The 16,652-nt window shown below is 32.7% G+C and overlaps 1 protein-coding gene across 5 annotated transcripts in view; it reads right to left on the bottom strand.

Moving 5' to 3' along the window:
• The window catches only part of LOC118198679 (uncharacterized), a 358,828-nt gene that overhangs the window by 14,953 nt on the left and 327,223 nt on the right, over positions 1-16,652 (bottom strand). For all 5 annotated transcript variants that reach the window (XM_035370443.2, XM_035370419.2, XM_035370428.2 and 2 more), the window contains 2 exons: positions 10,938-11,198; positions 10,069-10,226 (listed from right to left, as the gene is read on the bottom strand). In XM_035370443.2, the coding sequence (XP_035226334.2) occupies positions 10,069-10,226; positions 10,938-11,198 (419 nt within the window). The remainder of the gene's footprint in view (positions 1-10,068; positions 10,227-10,937; positions 11,199-16,652) is intronic.

Below are 16,652 nucleotides of genomic sequence, written 5' to 3'. Positions count from 1 at the left end.
GAAAGTCAAATGTAGTAAAAAGTAAATGTAGCAAGTACGAAAAAAATCAAATGAAAAGTTAAATGTAGCATGTTGCCATAAAATGTGCCATCAAGCACATTATATGGAAACTTGCTACATTTAACACAATTTATATCCATACAAAATTCATTATTGTGTACCATAAAAAGGCTCCACACAGAATCACAGAGCTACAATCACTTCTTACAGAGATATCACAATAGACTGAGCCCACAGCTCACTGCTACAACCATTCTCATACCTTCTCATCAGCTCAGTATGAAAGGAAATAGAATTCATTAAGCATTACAACCGAGTGCCACTTTGCACGAGAGTTGGATGACACCATCTGCAATTTATGGTCTTTGACGTATCTTGTCTTTGTATTATCTGTCTGGAGACGCACTTTGAATCTCTGGTATTGATGTTTGATATAATCTGTCAGCTGATGTCTTTTAGTTATCAGCAAAAAACTACAAGAATCATTAAACAGCACTTAAAACAGACACAATTTTCTTTGGTAGAGCTGGTCACATCAATGGTTTACCCATAAAAAGGCCTTTGATACAGTTGTCCTTTGGAACACATAAGGTGCTACCATTTGGAAGAAATATGGGAGACCTTCCTCCTCCTCTCACATTTCTTCAGCGCACTGAGTTCTCCTTCTCACGCCTGCGCAATAAGAATATCATCTCTGTGCGACTGCAAGAAGAGAATTTTTGCCTTTTTTTTTTACAAGATCATGTACGTGTTTTACTCACCACTCAGATTCCTGTTATTTTATCACTATGTACATATTTTGATTCTTTAAAAGAATTTATTTTTCTAAATAGGTGTCTAGCCATTAATCAGACTCCAAAAAAGAAAGAATGCTTTATATCGTAGATGTATAATACATCTACATAAAAATAAATATCTCCCATTATCATAACCTGTGGTGCATTTTTAGGGGGAAGCCCAGACATTTGCCTTTGCACTTGATGTGGGTAAATTATATTATTTAATGCAGTTGCTAGTATATACTTCCTTTTCTTTAACTGTTTTGATAATTTAATGTTAAAGTTCTTACATTATTCAAATTTTTCACTTGCATGAGGTTTCCTAATACAAATTAAAAACTGAAGCATTTATTGTATGTTCTAATTTTAACTCGGAGCAATAGCAAAACAACTTTATAATTCTGATATTTTATAGCATATTTTCAATAAATTATTTCTCATATAATATCATATAATAAATATAAATGTAAAAATATTATTCTTATATTTCTAAAAACATATGAAAAAATATTAAAGGATAGAGATTGTATAAGATTACCTAAAACACATTAAGGTTATCTGCCCATATCTAAAGATCGAGATTTTAAATCAAGAGTTTAAACTTGGTAAAATGACACATTAAAATACAAAATTAAAATTCTCAGTATTATTTCTGTAAGATAATAAAGATATTTTCTACTCTGTTAATCAATTTATAACTGAGAAGTGTCATAATAATGCAAGATTTAAGTTATATCATCTTGATTTAGCATTTCTTAAATTCCATGACTCGGAACATTTCACTTTTTACGCTTCATCTTCAGATTTGTGATTTTCATCATCAACATCATGAAATTGGTAAGTGGCTATATATTATGCCAAGCATTTTTTTAAAAATATCTGCAGGTATGTCTTCTTATGTAATATCAGGTTTCATAATAAAACATTTCTAAAATTCCTAGATGAACCTACTACCTTATATCTGCATTTTAGCGCATGCTAAATCGAGATACTGACTGGTTGATTGAAAAATGTACAATTTCGAGTAAAAAGCAAAACTGAGACATTATCCTTTACTAAAATTGTAATTTTAATAACATTAATATTAACAGACAAAACAAAATAATAAGTTGCTTTATATCAGAAAGTTAAGGAAGAGCAAAGTTCTTATATTAACTGAACACAGAAAATTTCCTCAGAATCTAATTCTTTCTTTTGTCCCCATGACCTTATGACAATAGCAACAACAAAAGAAAGAAAAGTATGAGCAACACTACACTCCAAATAAATATGTTTTGAGGCTTCACTCAGTGTTTAAGCCACATTAAAAAATTCTACCTTCCAATCACTCAATCGATATATCAATCGATATAATGCTATTGACCATGGTACGATTCCCTAGCCAGCAGAAGTTTGAAAGTGCTATACAGAAATCTCGGTTAGTCATAATAAAAATCACTTTTACAGCACACCCACCTTTTTTCTTAAGTATGTATATTCTCCATTCAAAGACTTTGTAAGGAAAAACTTTTTTTTTTTTTCTCGTGGTAGTATAGAGGTTTAGATCTTAGATCATTATGGATACTTAATGTCTAGATTTTGGACTTTGTATTGTATTAGACAGTTACATGTAAAATTAATAATTACATTAGAATATTACTAACCATGCTTAAATTTTCCTGTAAAAAAAATCATGAATTAATTAATAAAATAGTATGTATATCGATTTTATAAAACATGAGCTTATTGAAAAAGAAATTTTCCTTGGTTTACATAAAAAGTATTGAATCTTAATCCAAGTCATACTAAAAACCAGAACTCAAATTGAATTTTAAGTAACTAGGTTATAAAAGACACTGAATTGTGATAAGAAAGAAAGTTGCTTCTTTTTTTAAACAATATAAACTGTTGCTCACTAAAATTACAGCACCATGAGAGCAGCACCCAACAGATCTAAATAATGCCACCTAGTAGCAGTTTACAAGAAGAGTATAGAAAAAGAGATTTCATGTGTGAATTACATTTGCTTGGTGTTTATGTAACAGGTCTAGCTCCAGTGAGAAGACAGAAACTAATCCCTTCTTGATCTTAATGAAGTCCAGGGGCTTATTGTGTCTAGTGGTGTGGGTTCAGTGAAGTGCATGACGCAACCAAAACAGACTAGTTCACGGCACAAACATTTATTTCTAACTAACTCATAAGACAGCAGCGATGCGCTATTTACGCAGTTACGTTATATTCTACTTTACTCTCGTTCACAGAGGTTCTTGGGTATAAGAGTAATGATACTCTCGAAATCAGATGCTACATCCCTCCCCGCTTATTTAGAGATTTAATCTCTGAGGAGCTTTGCGGATGCGCGAAGATCGTCCAAGTCCTGGCTGAGGTTGCTGCAACTCTTTATCAGGATCCACTGGAAGGACTGGATCAGTTTTCCTTGGAACTGACGATGTTTCAAGTCCGGCTGAAGTTTGCAAAGCTTCACTTCTTTGTTCAATGTCCTTGTCTGAAGGCTGTGGCTTCACGTTTCCATCTGAAGTAGCAGCCATACGAGGTTCATAGATTATCAGTGCAGACGGAACCTCGCTCCCTACCGATCTGATCTGATCGACGTGCCGCCGCAGTAAAGTTCCTTGAACGTCAATGGTATAATGCAGTGCTCCATCCTTATTTGTCACTCTGCCAATTTTCCATCGAGAATTTGCCGATCTATAATCCCGAATGGCAACCTTTTCTCCGATCTCAAAATTTTTGTCTTTGAAATCATATGTATTCCTTCGGATACGTTCTTCCATTCTTCGTTTAAGATTCGGAACAACTAAATCAATTAGAGTTCTAATTTCTCTTTTTAAGAATAACATTGCTGGACTTAACAAGGTTGTCATGTTCGGTGCCTTTCTATAATTCATGAGGAATATGGCAAGTTTTTGCTTAATATTTCCTGGATAACCTTGCATTGCACGTAATGCTTGTTTAACGGTGTAAACGTACCGCTCTGCTTGCCCGTTACTTGCTGGTTTAAATGGAGCACACGTTTTGTGTTAAATTCCATTATTCCTTATAAAAGTTTCAAATTCCCCCGATGTAAACTGAGGACCATTGTCACTCACTACTACTAAAGGCAGTCCATATCTTGCAAAACAGTCTCTCAAACATTCAATTGTCTGAAAGGAATTTGCTGACTTTAAGGTATACACTTCTAACCATTTAGAATGTGCGTCAATGATAATCAAGAACATTCATTCAAAAATAGGGCCTGCAAAATCTACGTGAATGCGTTCCCAAGGCGTACTTGGATATTCCCAGTGATAGACCCTTGCCCTTACTGGATCTGATTTGAACTTAATACAATCAACACAATTCCTAGAAACTTCTTCAATATCATGATCAATTCCCTTCAAAAAGACGTAGGATCTGGTGATTGCCTTCATTTTAACGATTTCTAAATGTCCTTGGTGTAACTCTTCAAGAATTTTAACTCTGAGTTTTTTCGGAATAACTACACTCTGACCACTCATTATACAGTCATCTTGTAAGGTGTACTTGGCTTCCCTACCTTCCAAACAGATTTTAATTTCATATAAAAACGATTTAATTCTTCATCAGCTCGCGTTTCCCGAGCTATCTCCCTAGCTGTTACCGGAAGAGTTTCAATTTGGGAGAGTTGGAATATTTCAACATCATCCTTAATGCTTAAATCCTTGGACTTAAGAGGTAGGCGTGACAGGCAGTCAGCATTACCGTGTTCCTTGGTATTTTGATACACAATATCAAGCTGATATGCTTGCAATATCAGTGCATAATGTAAGAGTCAGGTGGCTGTGAGGATAGAAAGTCCTCTTTTCGATTTGAAAATATCCACTCTTTTAGTGGCTTCTATTTTATTTATGATCTGTTACCAGAGAAAAGCATCTCCCCTTTAGATATAGATAAAACTTTTTGACAGCCCAAACAATTGACAGTGCTTCTTTATCGATTTGGGCGTATTTCTGCTCCGTGTTAGTCAGTGTCCTCAATGCGAATGCTATAGGCCTTTCTGTTCCGTCAGACAAAATATGCGAGAGCACTGCCCCAAAACCTACCGGAGATGCATCAGTAGCTAGCATTAACGGTAATGTGGGATCGTAATGCATTAAAACTCTGTCTGAACAAATTTCCTTTTTTATTTTTCAAAAGCGATTTGGCAGTTTTTTTGACCAACTCCATTTAACATCTTTTTTTTGTTAAATTATTTAATGGATGTGCCAAAGTTGCCAGATTAGGGCAAAATTTGGCATAAAAATTCACTAATCCCAAAAAGCTTTTGATGTCTTGGACGCCTTTCGGCGTAGGGGCATTAGCAATTGCCGAAATCTTTCCATCCGTTTTATGCAATCCATCAGCATCAATTTTATGCCCTAAAAATTTAATCTCAATTTGGAAGAATTTAGTTTTGGTTAAGTTTAACTTTAGGCCGTGCTCCTTGCATTTTTTGAAAAATCTTTCCAATGCTTTTAAATGAGACTGATCACTGTTACTCGAGCATCATCCATAAAAATTTTAATTCCTTCAATCCCCTGAAATAATCCCTTAACATAGCGCTGCGAAATAGCTGGGGCAGCATTTAATCCATACATTAAGCGTTTACAAATATATAACCCCTTATGTGTGTTTATTGTTAATAACCATTGGCTCTCTGGATGCACCTTCATTTGTAGATAAGCATGACTGAAATCAAGTTTCGAAAAATTTTTACCTCCATTAAGGCTCGAAAATATTTCTTCGAGTTTTGGTAATGGATGCTGTGGCACTTCCAAATTAGGATTCAGAGTCACAGAATAATCAGCACAAAGGCTAATGGAACCATCAGATTTAACAATTGGCACAACAGGCGTTGCCCATTCTGAAGTCTCAACCCTCTCAATGATACCTTCTTTCTCAAGCCGATCAATTTCTGATTCAACTCTATTTTTTAATGCGAAAGATACCAGTCGTGATCTAAAAAATATTGGTTGAGTATTAGGTTTCAAATTTAGTTTGAGTGATTGTTATTTATTCTTCGTGATTGTTAATCTCACCTAAATTACCCTAAAAAATTTCCTTATACTCCTCAAGCAATTTTTTTAAATTCAATTCACTAGAAGTTTTCAATGCTTTGATGGCATTCCAATCAAGATTGATTTTATACAGCCATTCTCAGCCAAAGATCATGTCCAAATTTTCCTTCACAATGTATAGATTTAAAACTAATTTTTGACCTTGGTATTCAACTTTAACAGGAACATATCCTAAAGATACTACCTTATCACCCCTGTAAGTTTTAAAAACTAAATTGGTAGGCTGAATCTTTTTATTGGAAATTTTTCTAAATTTATTTATAGACATTACCGAAACTGTTCCCCCAGTATCAAGTTCCATGCTAACTGGTTTGTTTTCAATTTTAACTTGAAGAATTATTGGCGGTCTTTTTGGCTCTTCCTCTCTTAACATGTGCATTCTGGAGTTAAATCCATAGATGGGGACCTTATTTTTCGAATCATAATCATTATTTGCCTCAACTTTCTTTTGTTTAACCTGTCGGTTTTTCCTAGACAAATAACACGCCTTTTCGATATGTCCAATTTTTTTACAAAAGCGGCATTCACTTGTTGCAAATCTACAGTTGTTTTTATTGTGATTTGCTCCTAAGCAACGCGAACAAGTTTAATTTTTACCTTTATTATTCTTAGCAACAAAGTTTTGTTTCTGCGGTTTGGACTTATTTTTCTTGGTTTTAAGTACCTTTAGTTCTATGGAATTTCCTATAATCTCATTTGCACCCTTAACCGCGTTTTCCATCGCCAAGGCTATCTTTAATGTTTTCTCTAAATCGATATCATCTTCCTGAAATAATCGATCTAAGATATTACGATCTCGTAGACCGCTAACGAAAACATCCCTTAACATTGTATTTAGCATATCCTCTTTATATTCACAAGGAATTGCTAACGAGCGTAATTCAGTGACATAACTACTAATTGATTCCCCCTCATGCTGTTTTCTATTAATAAACATGTGCCGACTAGGTATTACTAAAGCTTTGGGATTTAAATGATCCTTAAGAACCTTTTTTAGTTCGGTAAAATTTTTATCTGAAGGATTATCCAGAGAGAGTAAATTTTTCAACAAATTATACAATTTCGCATTCAAGTTTGAGATCAGAACTTTCCCATGTTTTGCCTCTGGAACATTTTGAATGTCCAAAAAAGCCTCAAATCGTTCTATGAACGAATCAAAATTTTCTACCGTTTCATCGAACTTATCAAAAGAAACAGAAATTTTGTCTTGTTTATGTTCCAATTTCTCTTGCAGTGAGACCATTAAAGCTTCATTCTGCTTTATCAATTCTTCAATTAACTTCTCCATCCTTTCAAAATAAAAATCAAATAACGTTCCTACCTTTTGCAGTTTTCGGGGAATCCCTAAATCCAAGTTTCGGTTTTGCTACTACTTTATGCATGTAACACAGTGCGCCGAGTCGGGAACGATTTGCTTCTCATCCCATCCTCATCGCCAACTTGTTGTGTCTAGCGGTGTGGGTTCAGTGAAGTGCATGACGCAACCAAAACAGACTGGTTCACGGCACAAACATTTATTTCTAACTAACTCATAAGACAGCAGCGATGCGCTATTTATGCAGTTACATTACATTCTACTCTACTCTCGTTCACAGAGGTTCTCGGGTATAAGAGTAATGATACTCTCGAAATCAGATGCTACAGGGCTGATGGAGTTTCATCCATAAAAGATCCTAATAATATCAATACACCACTGCCTGAAAAGTAGTGATAACTTGTAGTAGATAATACAGTCATATCTTACAATCTAGCTTAGGAGCAAGGGTGAGTGGCAATACCATAATACCTGCCACATCAACTTTTTTCCCTACTAACTGTTGAGCTTTGTGCCAATCTAATATAAAGACTGACCAATCAGAGTAAGCAAACACATATTGATACTCAATCTACAATATCATTAAGTCACTTCCACATTCATTTTCCTTAAATATTTATTGATGGTTTGAGGCCAACGGAGTAGCACAGATTACAATAAGAATGGGTGAGATATAAGTTAAGGGAAGCGGAAATGAAGATAACTTATTAGATATTGCAATGTTAATATTGCTATACATTCATACTGGAATATAGTTTTCTTTCAAAGAAATAAATTGTGATAGTTATCTGTAGTTTATTCATGACTACTTTGGTTCTTAAGGTAACCGCATTCTAAATTAAATTATTCACAGAATTTTTCCCTTCTTGAGTTTTGGACAGTAAGTAAAAAAGGAGAATATACACGAGGAAATACGGCAAATTTCTGCATATACCGAATGAAGATATTTGCAGAGTCACAGACTGTTTGCCAAGTGGCTATTACTTCACCTGCACATAATGGTACAGCACAGGTGCCTGAAGCTAAAAATTAAAATGGTGCACTGATTGACTCATATGAATTCAAGAATGATAGGAAATGGCCTTTTCACACTAAGCCCACTTTTTCATGCAGCAATGTAACGGTGGAGTACATGAGTGTTGGTACCATGGGGATTAAGTGTTGGAGTTGCCATTATATATCTTCACACTGGACCAGCATCAAGATTTTTCAATAACACTCCATTAACATAATTTTTAAAAAATATTAAGTAACATGCAATGAATATGAAATAACTATGATCCAAAAGGCAGAGATAACAGTTATTAACTGAACATGGGGAGTTTAAAAGCATTTAAACTATAATTAATTATACTTTGCTTTACTCTTAACCCTTTCCAGTACGCTACCTTTTAATGTTGGAATTTCAGCTTAAAAAATGGTAGGCAGTCTAATCCCGTCTAGAGGAGTACACAGAAAAAATTTTGTAAACACAGCACTGACCGTTTTAATTCTGTGGATGTGCCCGAAGTGGGCTCACTGAATGAATCTTCAAAATGAGTAGGCTCTCACTGAATGAAACTTCAGAAGGAGCACTGAAATGAACATTGTTGGGAAGCCCATAATAGATTTAAAGACTTTGATTAAAAAACACCAGATTCTGATTACTGTACTAGATTTAGGATTACCCAGGGTACACCACAGGGAGGCCTGCTACTCTACAACTCTCCCCCAAAGAACTTCTTGGTTATATGATGATTACATGAGTATAAATGAAAAACATTAACTTGGCTGTATGATATTTAAATCATTTATTATTTTTTAATTTTTTTTACTCTTTCATCTATTAATAAATTCGATCATTGGCATCTGAATGGCCACTCAGTTCAGCAATGTAATTTTTGGTGTTACTGCTCTCCATATCTAATTTACCATCTGTAGGCAAATTAGTTCAGCATTTTCAGCGCTTCAGAAATGGTCAACCTTCTCCGATCCAGTTGTAAATTAATTAAAAATCAGAAAAGTAAAGTAATATTATATCTATAATTAACAAAATATAAACTATAAAACTAATAAGCATTTACAACTCAAAACGATCGAAACGTAGAGCTAACAAAGCTTCTTTCAATTAAAGCAACAAACATTCCCTCCAAAAAAAAAAAAAAAAAAAAAAAGGAAAAAAGAAAAACAGGAAATGAAACACACATTTTCACCCACCATTCTGTTATGAATGGGATCAATGAAGGGAATATACTGTAGTGAAACAAAGGTACAGTTGTTGGTCTGGTCCTGGTATTTCAGTTATCTTACTCTGGGCACACCAAATGGTCGTCATTCGATTTTACGCAAAATTTCAAGGTAAGAATTTAAAACTAATATAAAATATCAGAGATCAGAATACAGCCAAGAAAATAACATAGAAATTTCTTTTCAATGACATAAAAATATCTTTTCAAACAAAATTTCTTTTAGATCCTAAAAAAAGCTAGAAGATTTCTTTGAAAAATGACAGTCTTTAAAAACTAAACATGGCTGAAAATTAATGGACTTGTTTGTGTTGTGCCTCCATCTTATAAAGTAACAGATACCTGAAGTAACCTATATAAAGCAACACATTGAAATTCTGTGTGTGTACAGAGGGAATTTTTTAGGTGTGCCACATCGTGCTGGAAAGGGTTAATATGATTATTTGTTGTCTCTTCAGCTACACTGCACTGTATTTCTTCCCCTTGAAATGGCAGCTAAAATTTGATTTTCAGAAAAAACAATTTGATATAAGTAGAGCGAATTTGAAAACAGGCCAAGTAAGAACAATATTATGTATCTAATACCAATTTGATATAAACAAGGAATTTATTTCCTAAATCTTAAAATGAATAAAATACATGGGTTTACTCAATTTAACTAAATAATCACTTACTTATTTAGAGTTGATGCTTCTTTCAGTTCTTTATGCATATCAGCTCCAAAATGATCCCAATCAAAACCTGAATCTCTATTCAAAATATCCACCAAGCTCTGGGCACCGAGAAGCTGTCCTTTAGAATCATCTTTGCAAGGTATCTCCCAATGGCAGAACTAAATAAATGAAAATGTTTAAAGCACCAATAAACAAAATAACAGATCATAATGCTAAAAATGATACTAAATTTTTCTGTGTTGCAGAAAGGAGAAGAAATTTTTGCTTCAGTTGTTCTTGGCAACTAAAATCAGGTGTTTTTTCAATCTGAGAAATTTGCATGCAGCATCAGGAGATAATTTGCTTTTATATGGTGAATCCTGAAGTCACTAGCATTTACTACTACACATAAGTAAACACTTCAAACTGATAATTACATTATGATAACTCAAATTATTTTGGAGAAAATTAATACAGCACTATAAAATTTCATTGAGAACTAATTTAGCTGCTCTGCATAAGACATCATAAATAAACATCCTACATAATGCACCCATTTACATTCTTCATATTTAAGATTTTTCTAGAGGTTTTTATCTATAGTACTGTGGTACGATAAGGCACAATTAGTTTTCTAACTTGTTTGTAACCGCAAATTGTTCATTGAAATAAAAATATGCAATCTGTCTTGGTTGCCAAGTTTCCTATTCATTACAGATTGACATCAGTATCCATGCAATCCTAATTCCTACATCATTCTAAGTCTGCTTCATACATTGCCTTCATGCTAAGTCTGCCAGACATACATGTATATGTAACAAATTGGTAGGATATGAATGTCTTATAAAAATAAAATTTATGTTTCTTTAAAATAAATAAAAAGTGCATACCTGACTAGAGGAGTTAAGTGTGTCATTCCATAACTCTCCACAAACTTTATCTTTACATTCATTGTCTTTTGATGCCAGTTTCTCTCTAGATTTTGTTTTGCTTTTATCTGTTGCAACAGTAGGTTCCTTCTTCACATAACCTTTAAGTCTGTCTTCTCTCTCCTGTTTTATATCTTTCATGGAAAGTAATGTAGATGCAGTAGTTTTTAACCTTTTTGCATCTGCAGCAATTCCAGATTCTTTCAATTTATCCTTTGTGGACTGATGCAAAACAAAAAAACAAAAAAAAAAATTATGTGTAAAATGTTAGAAATACATCTGCATGGAAAACCACATGCAACATATATACATGCCACAATTTACACACTATTTCTCAAGTACTTTCCTTTAGCATTTTCAGCATATAATTTTTAAAAAATTTATGGTGGCAATGTACAATTCATTAAAGCACATTCTGTAAATAAAAATAATAGTATTAAAAATATCAATTACAACTTCTTTAAAATATCAAAAGTAATATTAGTACATCTATTCTTTTCTTATCTAATGCATTTTATTCTCGTAAACTTTTCCTTTATCTCCTCAAAACTTATATAAATTTCATAATTTTACTTCTTTTAATTTAAAAGGTAAAATTAATAAAAAAGTGCAAGTAAATGTGTTTCATTGTAATACTTCAGTAAACTCAGTACAAAGTACAGGTTATTAAAAACTTCAATCAAAGCTCCTAGATCAGTAATATCACAACTGATATTCAGAACATATTTTAAAAATCATCAGTAAATAATAACTAATCCATGAACACATTCATAAAGTGGAAAGATATGTTTCCCAGTCTTCTCATGAAAACAGCATATGCATTACCCATCAATAATAACAATAACACTATTGTCAAAGCTGACTTTCAGAAACACCAAATTTATTACCTGGAATACTAAAATGACTAAAAAACTGTCAACAGTCTATCAGGTTTTTTGAATAAACAATATTTATACAAAAGTCAAAGCTTTCTATGAGTTAAATGTACTAACTAAAAATATTAATAAATAACAATATAGATTTAAGTTTATCAGCAGGAAACTAGCAAAGCTATATTTGATCTTATCAGCAGGAAACTAGCAAAGCTATATTTGATAGCTTAGCTAAACTAAGTAAATCCTTCCATTACAAGCATGAAAGGATTTACTTAGTTATTTAGAAGGACTGCATATGTAAATTGGTGCATTCTATGTGAATATGCATTATCGCCTATCAGCAGCATAAAGACACAGTTCAATAAAGTGAAGACTTTTGTAATAGTTTTACCCATTCTTCCACTTGGTAACGATTTGGCCATTTAACGCAAATATTAACTAGAGCTAAACTGTAGTTAGACTGACAGCAAATTATCGCTAAGTCTCAAAGTTAATGACTGAGTCTTAGGAAGGTTTTTAAAACAAATCTTTTTATTACATCAGAACTTGAATATAAATACATATCTCATGCTTACAACTCAACGAACCACACGTGGTGAGGTAACTTAAAATAACAATTAAATGTAAAATTTAAATTCAAGTAAGCTAGAAGCTGAATCTACACAAATGAATTTAACATGAAATTGCCTCACAAAACCTAGCCAATGTAGATATTAAAATATGAGCAATTATAATGCAAATCCGAAGATTATAAATTTTATTCAAGCTAGAAGCCAGAGCTTAAATTGCACTGAAGCCCAGTTCTGGTACTTCTTAGTTTTGGGAATAAATCATAATTCTAACTAGAGCACACCACAGCCTTAAATAAGAAGGCACTGGGCACTTTTTATGTAACTGAACAACAATTTCAGTAGACATTTGATCTCGAAAATTTTATTTTTAGCAATAAAATTATTAAAAAAATTATTTGATCATTTGGAAAAAGATGTCTTTAGAGGCAGTATATAAATGAATGAAAACTACAGTAAAACTTTGCATGTACTATAACATTTTATACAACATTCCCTGTATGACATTTTTATTCCTGTAACTGCCAACAATTAATTTTTGTGTTTTTACTCTATTTTTGCATACTTTTTATGTGTATCTACAGAAATTGATGTTTGAATGTAGTTATTTTAAGTTTAGAGCCAGAAAAGTTCCAGAAAACCACAGTTTCCAATCGAAGCATGGAATTATTATGAAGCAGCTTTCACAAGGTACTAAATTCATTATTTAATTGTAGTTATGCCAGTATGTGGTTTTTATTTGACGGAATGAAAAAAGATTTAGCCTGTCAACATTTATTATTAGCCATTGTAAATACATGGTGTACTGAAGTAAAAAAAAAAAATTAAAACTTACATTTAGTAATTGTGAATCATGTAAGAAACTATGATGAAACCGATGATAAAATTAGATATTTACATATACAGTCAAAAGTCGTTAATTCGGACACCCATAATTTGGAATGATCTATAATCCGGACCTTAAAACTTAAAAACTTTCTGCTCATGCGCCGCGTTGACACATGCACATAGGCATTTACATGTGCACGTAAGACCTTTTACGACTGCGCATATGAGTGTGCGCAAGCGCAGAATACGTTTTCGTGTGCGCGTTTCATGTATAACGGACGGTATAAGCTAAAATTATCTAATTATCGATTTCAGTTAATGTTGATGATTGTGTTGTTGCTTAATTTTCGAACTGGATCCGGCTTATTATTTTTTGCAGACTGTAAGAGCAATACTATAAAAGTAAACTTGAACTTTCGATTATGTCAAATAGAATTTCCGATTCTGGAGCTCCCAAAGGATCGTACAAAATGAAAGTATGTTTCGATTTTCATCAAACAAAAAGTGGAATTGCTGCAAAAAATGGATAAAGACATGAAGAATGTGACAGAGAGGTTAGTGAAAACGAAAAATTTCGATTCACAAGTTAGTCGGTATTCTCGGCACAGCAATTAATGGGACTTGAACAGCAGAACTTTGTAACTGAACAAGAAATTATGTCTGTTTATAGACTTAAAGAGAAAGTATTATCACATAAAACGAAGCAACTTACATTGAAAGAAATGTTTAATAAAGTAAACAAATAAATATTAAGCTTTTTTTTTTTTTGTAAATTTTGATACCCTTTAGATCATAATTGTTCTTTATTTCATAAATTACGGTTTCATATTTTTAATTTTAGAATTTCTGCATGCCATCTTACGAGATTAAACTGATGATCTATAATCCGAAAAAATCGATAACCCGGAATCGCCGAAGTCCCGACGAGTCCGGATTAACGACTTTTGACTGTATTAGCTAATATTCAGCACGTTTATGTATTTATAACTTTTTGAAATATACATTTATGATTTATATATAAAAAGGTATTTTATGTAATTTAAGTAAAATAATTATTTATGTTTGCTTATTCTTCTAAACGTTTATATTATAAAATGTGTAACTTATATTTACTATTATTTTATTTCTTTAACAATTTTTGTAATAATTTCTCACTGTATATTCCGGTTTCATTTTTCATCCTTCTTTCTCTCCTTTTTCTAATTCAAAATGGCCCATTTGTAAATCTTGTATAGCAACTGAATATACATATAAGTTATACAGTTTTAACATATACAATATATACCATAGATGTTTTGGTGTATATATATATATATCATATAATTAAAATAATTTTTCTTTGAACAATTCAAGTTGGTGTACGATGTTCAAATCGATTAATTATTGATTGATTAATCAGAGGATATTTCTACATATTTTATTTATCAGTAGGCTTATTTATGTGAGCTATCAAATATAGCTATGTGAGCTTTTTTCCATGTGAGCATATTTCTAAGTGAGCATTTTTCCATGCGAGCTTTTTTCTATGAGGGCATATTTCTGTGTGGGCTTTTTTCCTGTGAACATTTATACTTATGAGCATTATTCTGTGAGCACTTTTCCTGTAGGCATTTTTCCAGTCACCTTTGTATTGATTCACTATAAATGGTGAATCACTTTTTAAATTGTTGCCACCAAATATTAGAGCCCTGTATTATACAGTCAAAAGTCGTTAATTCGGACTCGTCGGGACTTCGGCGATTCCGGATTATCGATTTTTCCGGATTATAGATCATCAGTTTAAATCTCGTAAGATGGCATGCAGAAATTCTAAAATTAAAAATATGAAACCGTAATTTATGAAATAAAGAACAATTATGATCTAAAGGGTATCAAAATTTGCAAAAAGAAAAAGCTTAATATTTATTTGTTTACTTTATTAAACATTTCTTTCAATGTAAGTTGTTTAAGTTTTGCTTCGTTTCATGTGATAATACTTTCTCTTTAATTCTATTAAACAGACATAATTTCTTGTTCAGTTACAAAGTTCCGCCGTTCAAGTCCTATAATTGCTGTGTCAAGAACACCGAATAATTTGTCAATCGAAATTTTTTTGTTTTCAATAACCTCTGTCACTTTTCTTCGCTATCGGAAGCGAATTATAATGACGAGGAACTTGTTTTAAATCATATCAAAGACGGAGCATATCGAGATGAAATACTACATTTGGTAAGGAATTATAAGCCAAATAAAATAAAAACATCTGCGTTGAAGATAAGGATAGTGCTGACAAATCAACTTCCAATTCATTAGGCGCCCGCCGTCGAGCAGCGTGAAATTGATAAACAGATTTCGGATTTCAAAACATACTTTCGCTTTAGATTCTTTACATATTAACAAATATCTATCGGAAATTCTATTTGATATAATCGAAAGTTTAAGCTTACTTTTATAGCATTGCTCTTACAGTCTGCAAAAAATAATAAGCCGGATGCAATTCGAAAATTAAGGAACAACGCAATCATCAACATTAACTGAAATAGATAATTAGATAATTTTAGCTTATACGTCCATTATACATAAAATGTGCACGCGAAAACGTATTCTGCACTTGCGCACACTCATATGCGCAGTTGTAAAAGGTCTTACGCGCACACGTGAACGCCTCTGCGCATGTGTCAACGTGGCGCATGCGCAGAAAGTTTTTAGTTTTGATGTCCGAATTATAGATCATTCCGAATTATGGGTGTCCGAATTAACGACTTTTGACTGTATTTAAAGAAATGAAATAATGAAAAATCTGCATAAATGAATGTATGTTTCTCGCACTGTGATAAAACAGCAGTACCTAGAGCCACCAAATTTTGATTAACGTATATCTCCACCCAAATATGGGCATCTGGTAGCCCAAATTTGGAATTTGTTATCTGTTTCATAATTTGTAAAGCATTTATGAGTTTTCGATTAAGAAACTCAATGTTTTCAAAGCGAGCAATAGAAACACTGTATGGGGTGGGTGGGAATGATCTCTAGCATGCAGGACTGTGTACTGGAAATTCTAAAGATATGCTCATTTTAAGTTATTTTGTGATATTGCTGTTGAACTGAATTTTATGGTTTAACATGATATTTAATAAATAAAGGTAACACATAAAACGTTAAAAACAATATAATATAAAATCTGAAAGCTTTCAGTTTTAACAAACTTTTTAATGATTTTATAAGTCATTTTATTTATATATTTATTTTTGTTCCTCTTTCCTGATGGTCTACTGTAGGCTCCGACACTTTTAATTTTAGAAATTAATCCTTGCTATCAGCAACCTAGTAATGTGTCCTCAAGAGCCAGAAAATGCTCTGAATTAAACTCCCCAAACCTTCCTTTAAATACTACAGTCAAAAGTCGTTAATTCGGACACCCATAA

Source organism: Stegodyphus dumicola, chromosome X1, assembly GCF_044657685.1.
Source record: "Stegodyphus dumicola isolate Sdum_Otavi_A_Nest chromosome X1, ASM4465768v1".
NCBI classification, from domain to species: domain Eukaryota; kingdom Metazoa; phylum Arthropoda; class Arachnida; order Araneae; family Eresidae; genus Stegodyphus; species Stegodyphus dumicola.
This window is presented reverse-complemented; position numbering and strand designations above follow the sequence as displayed.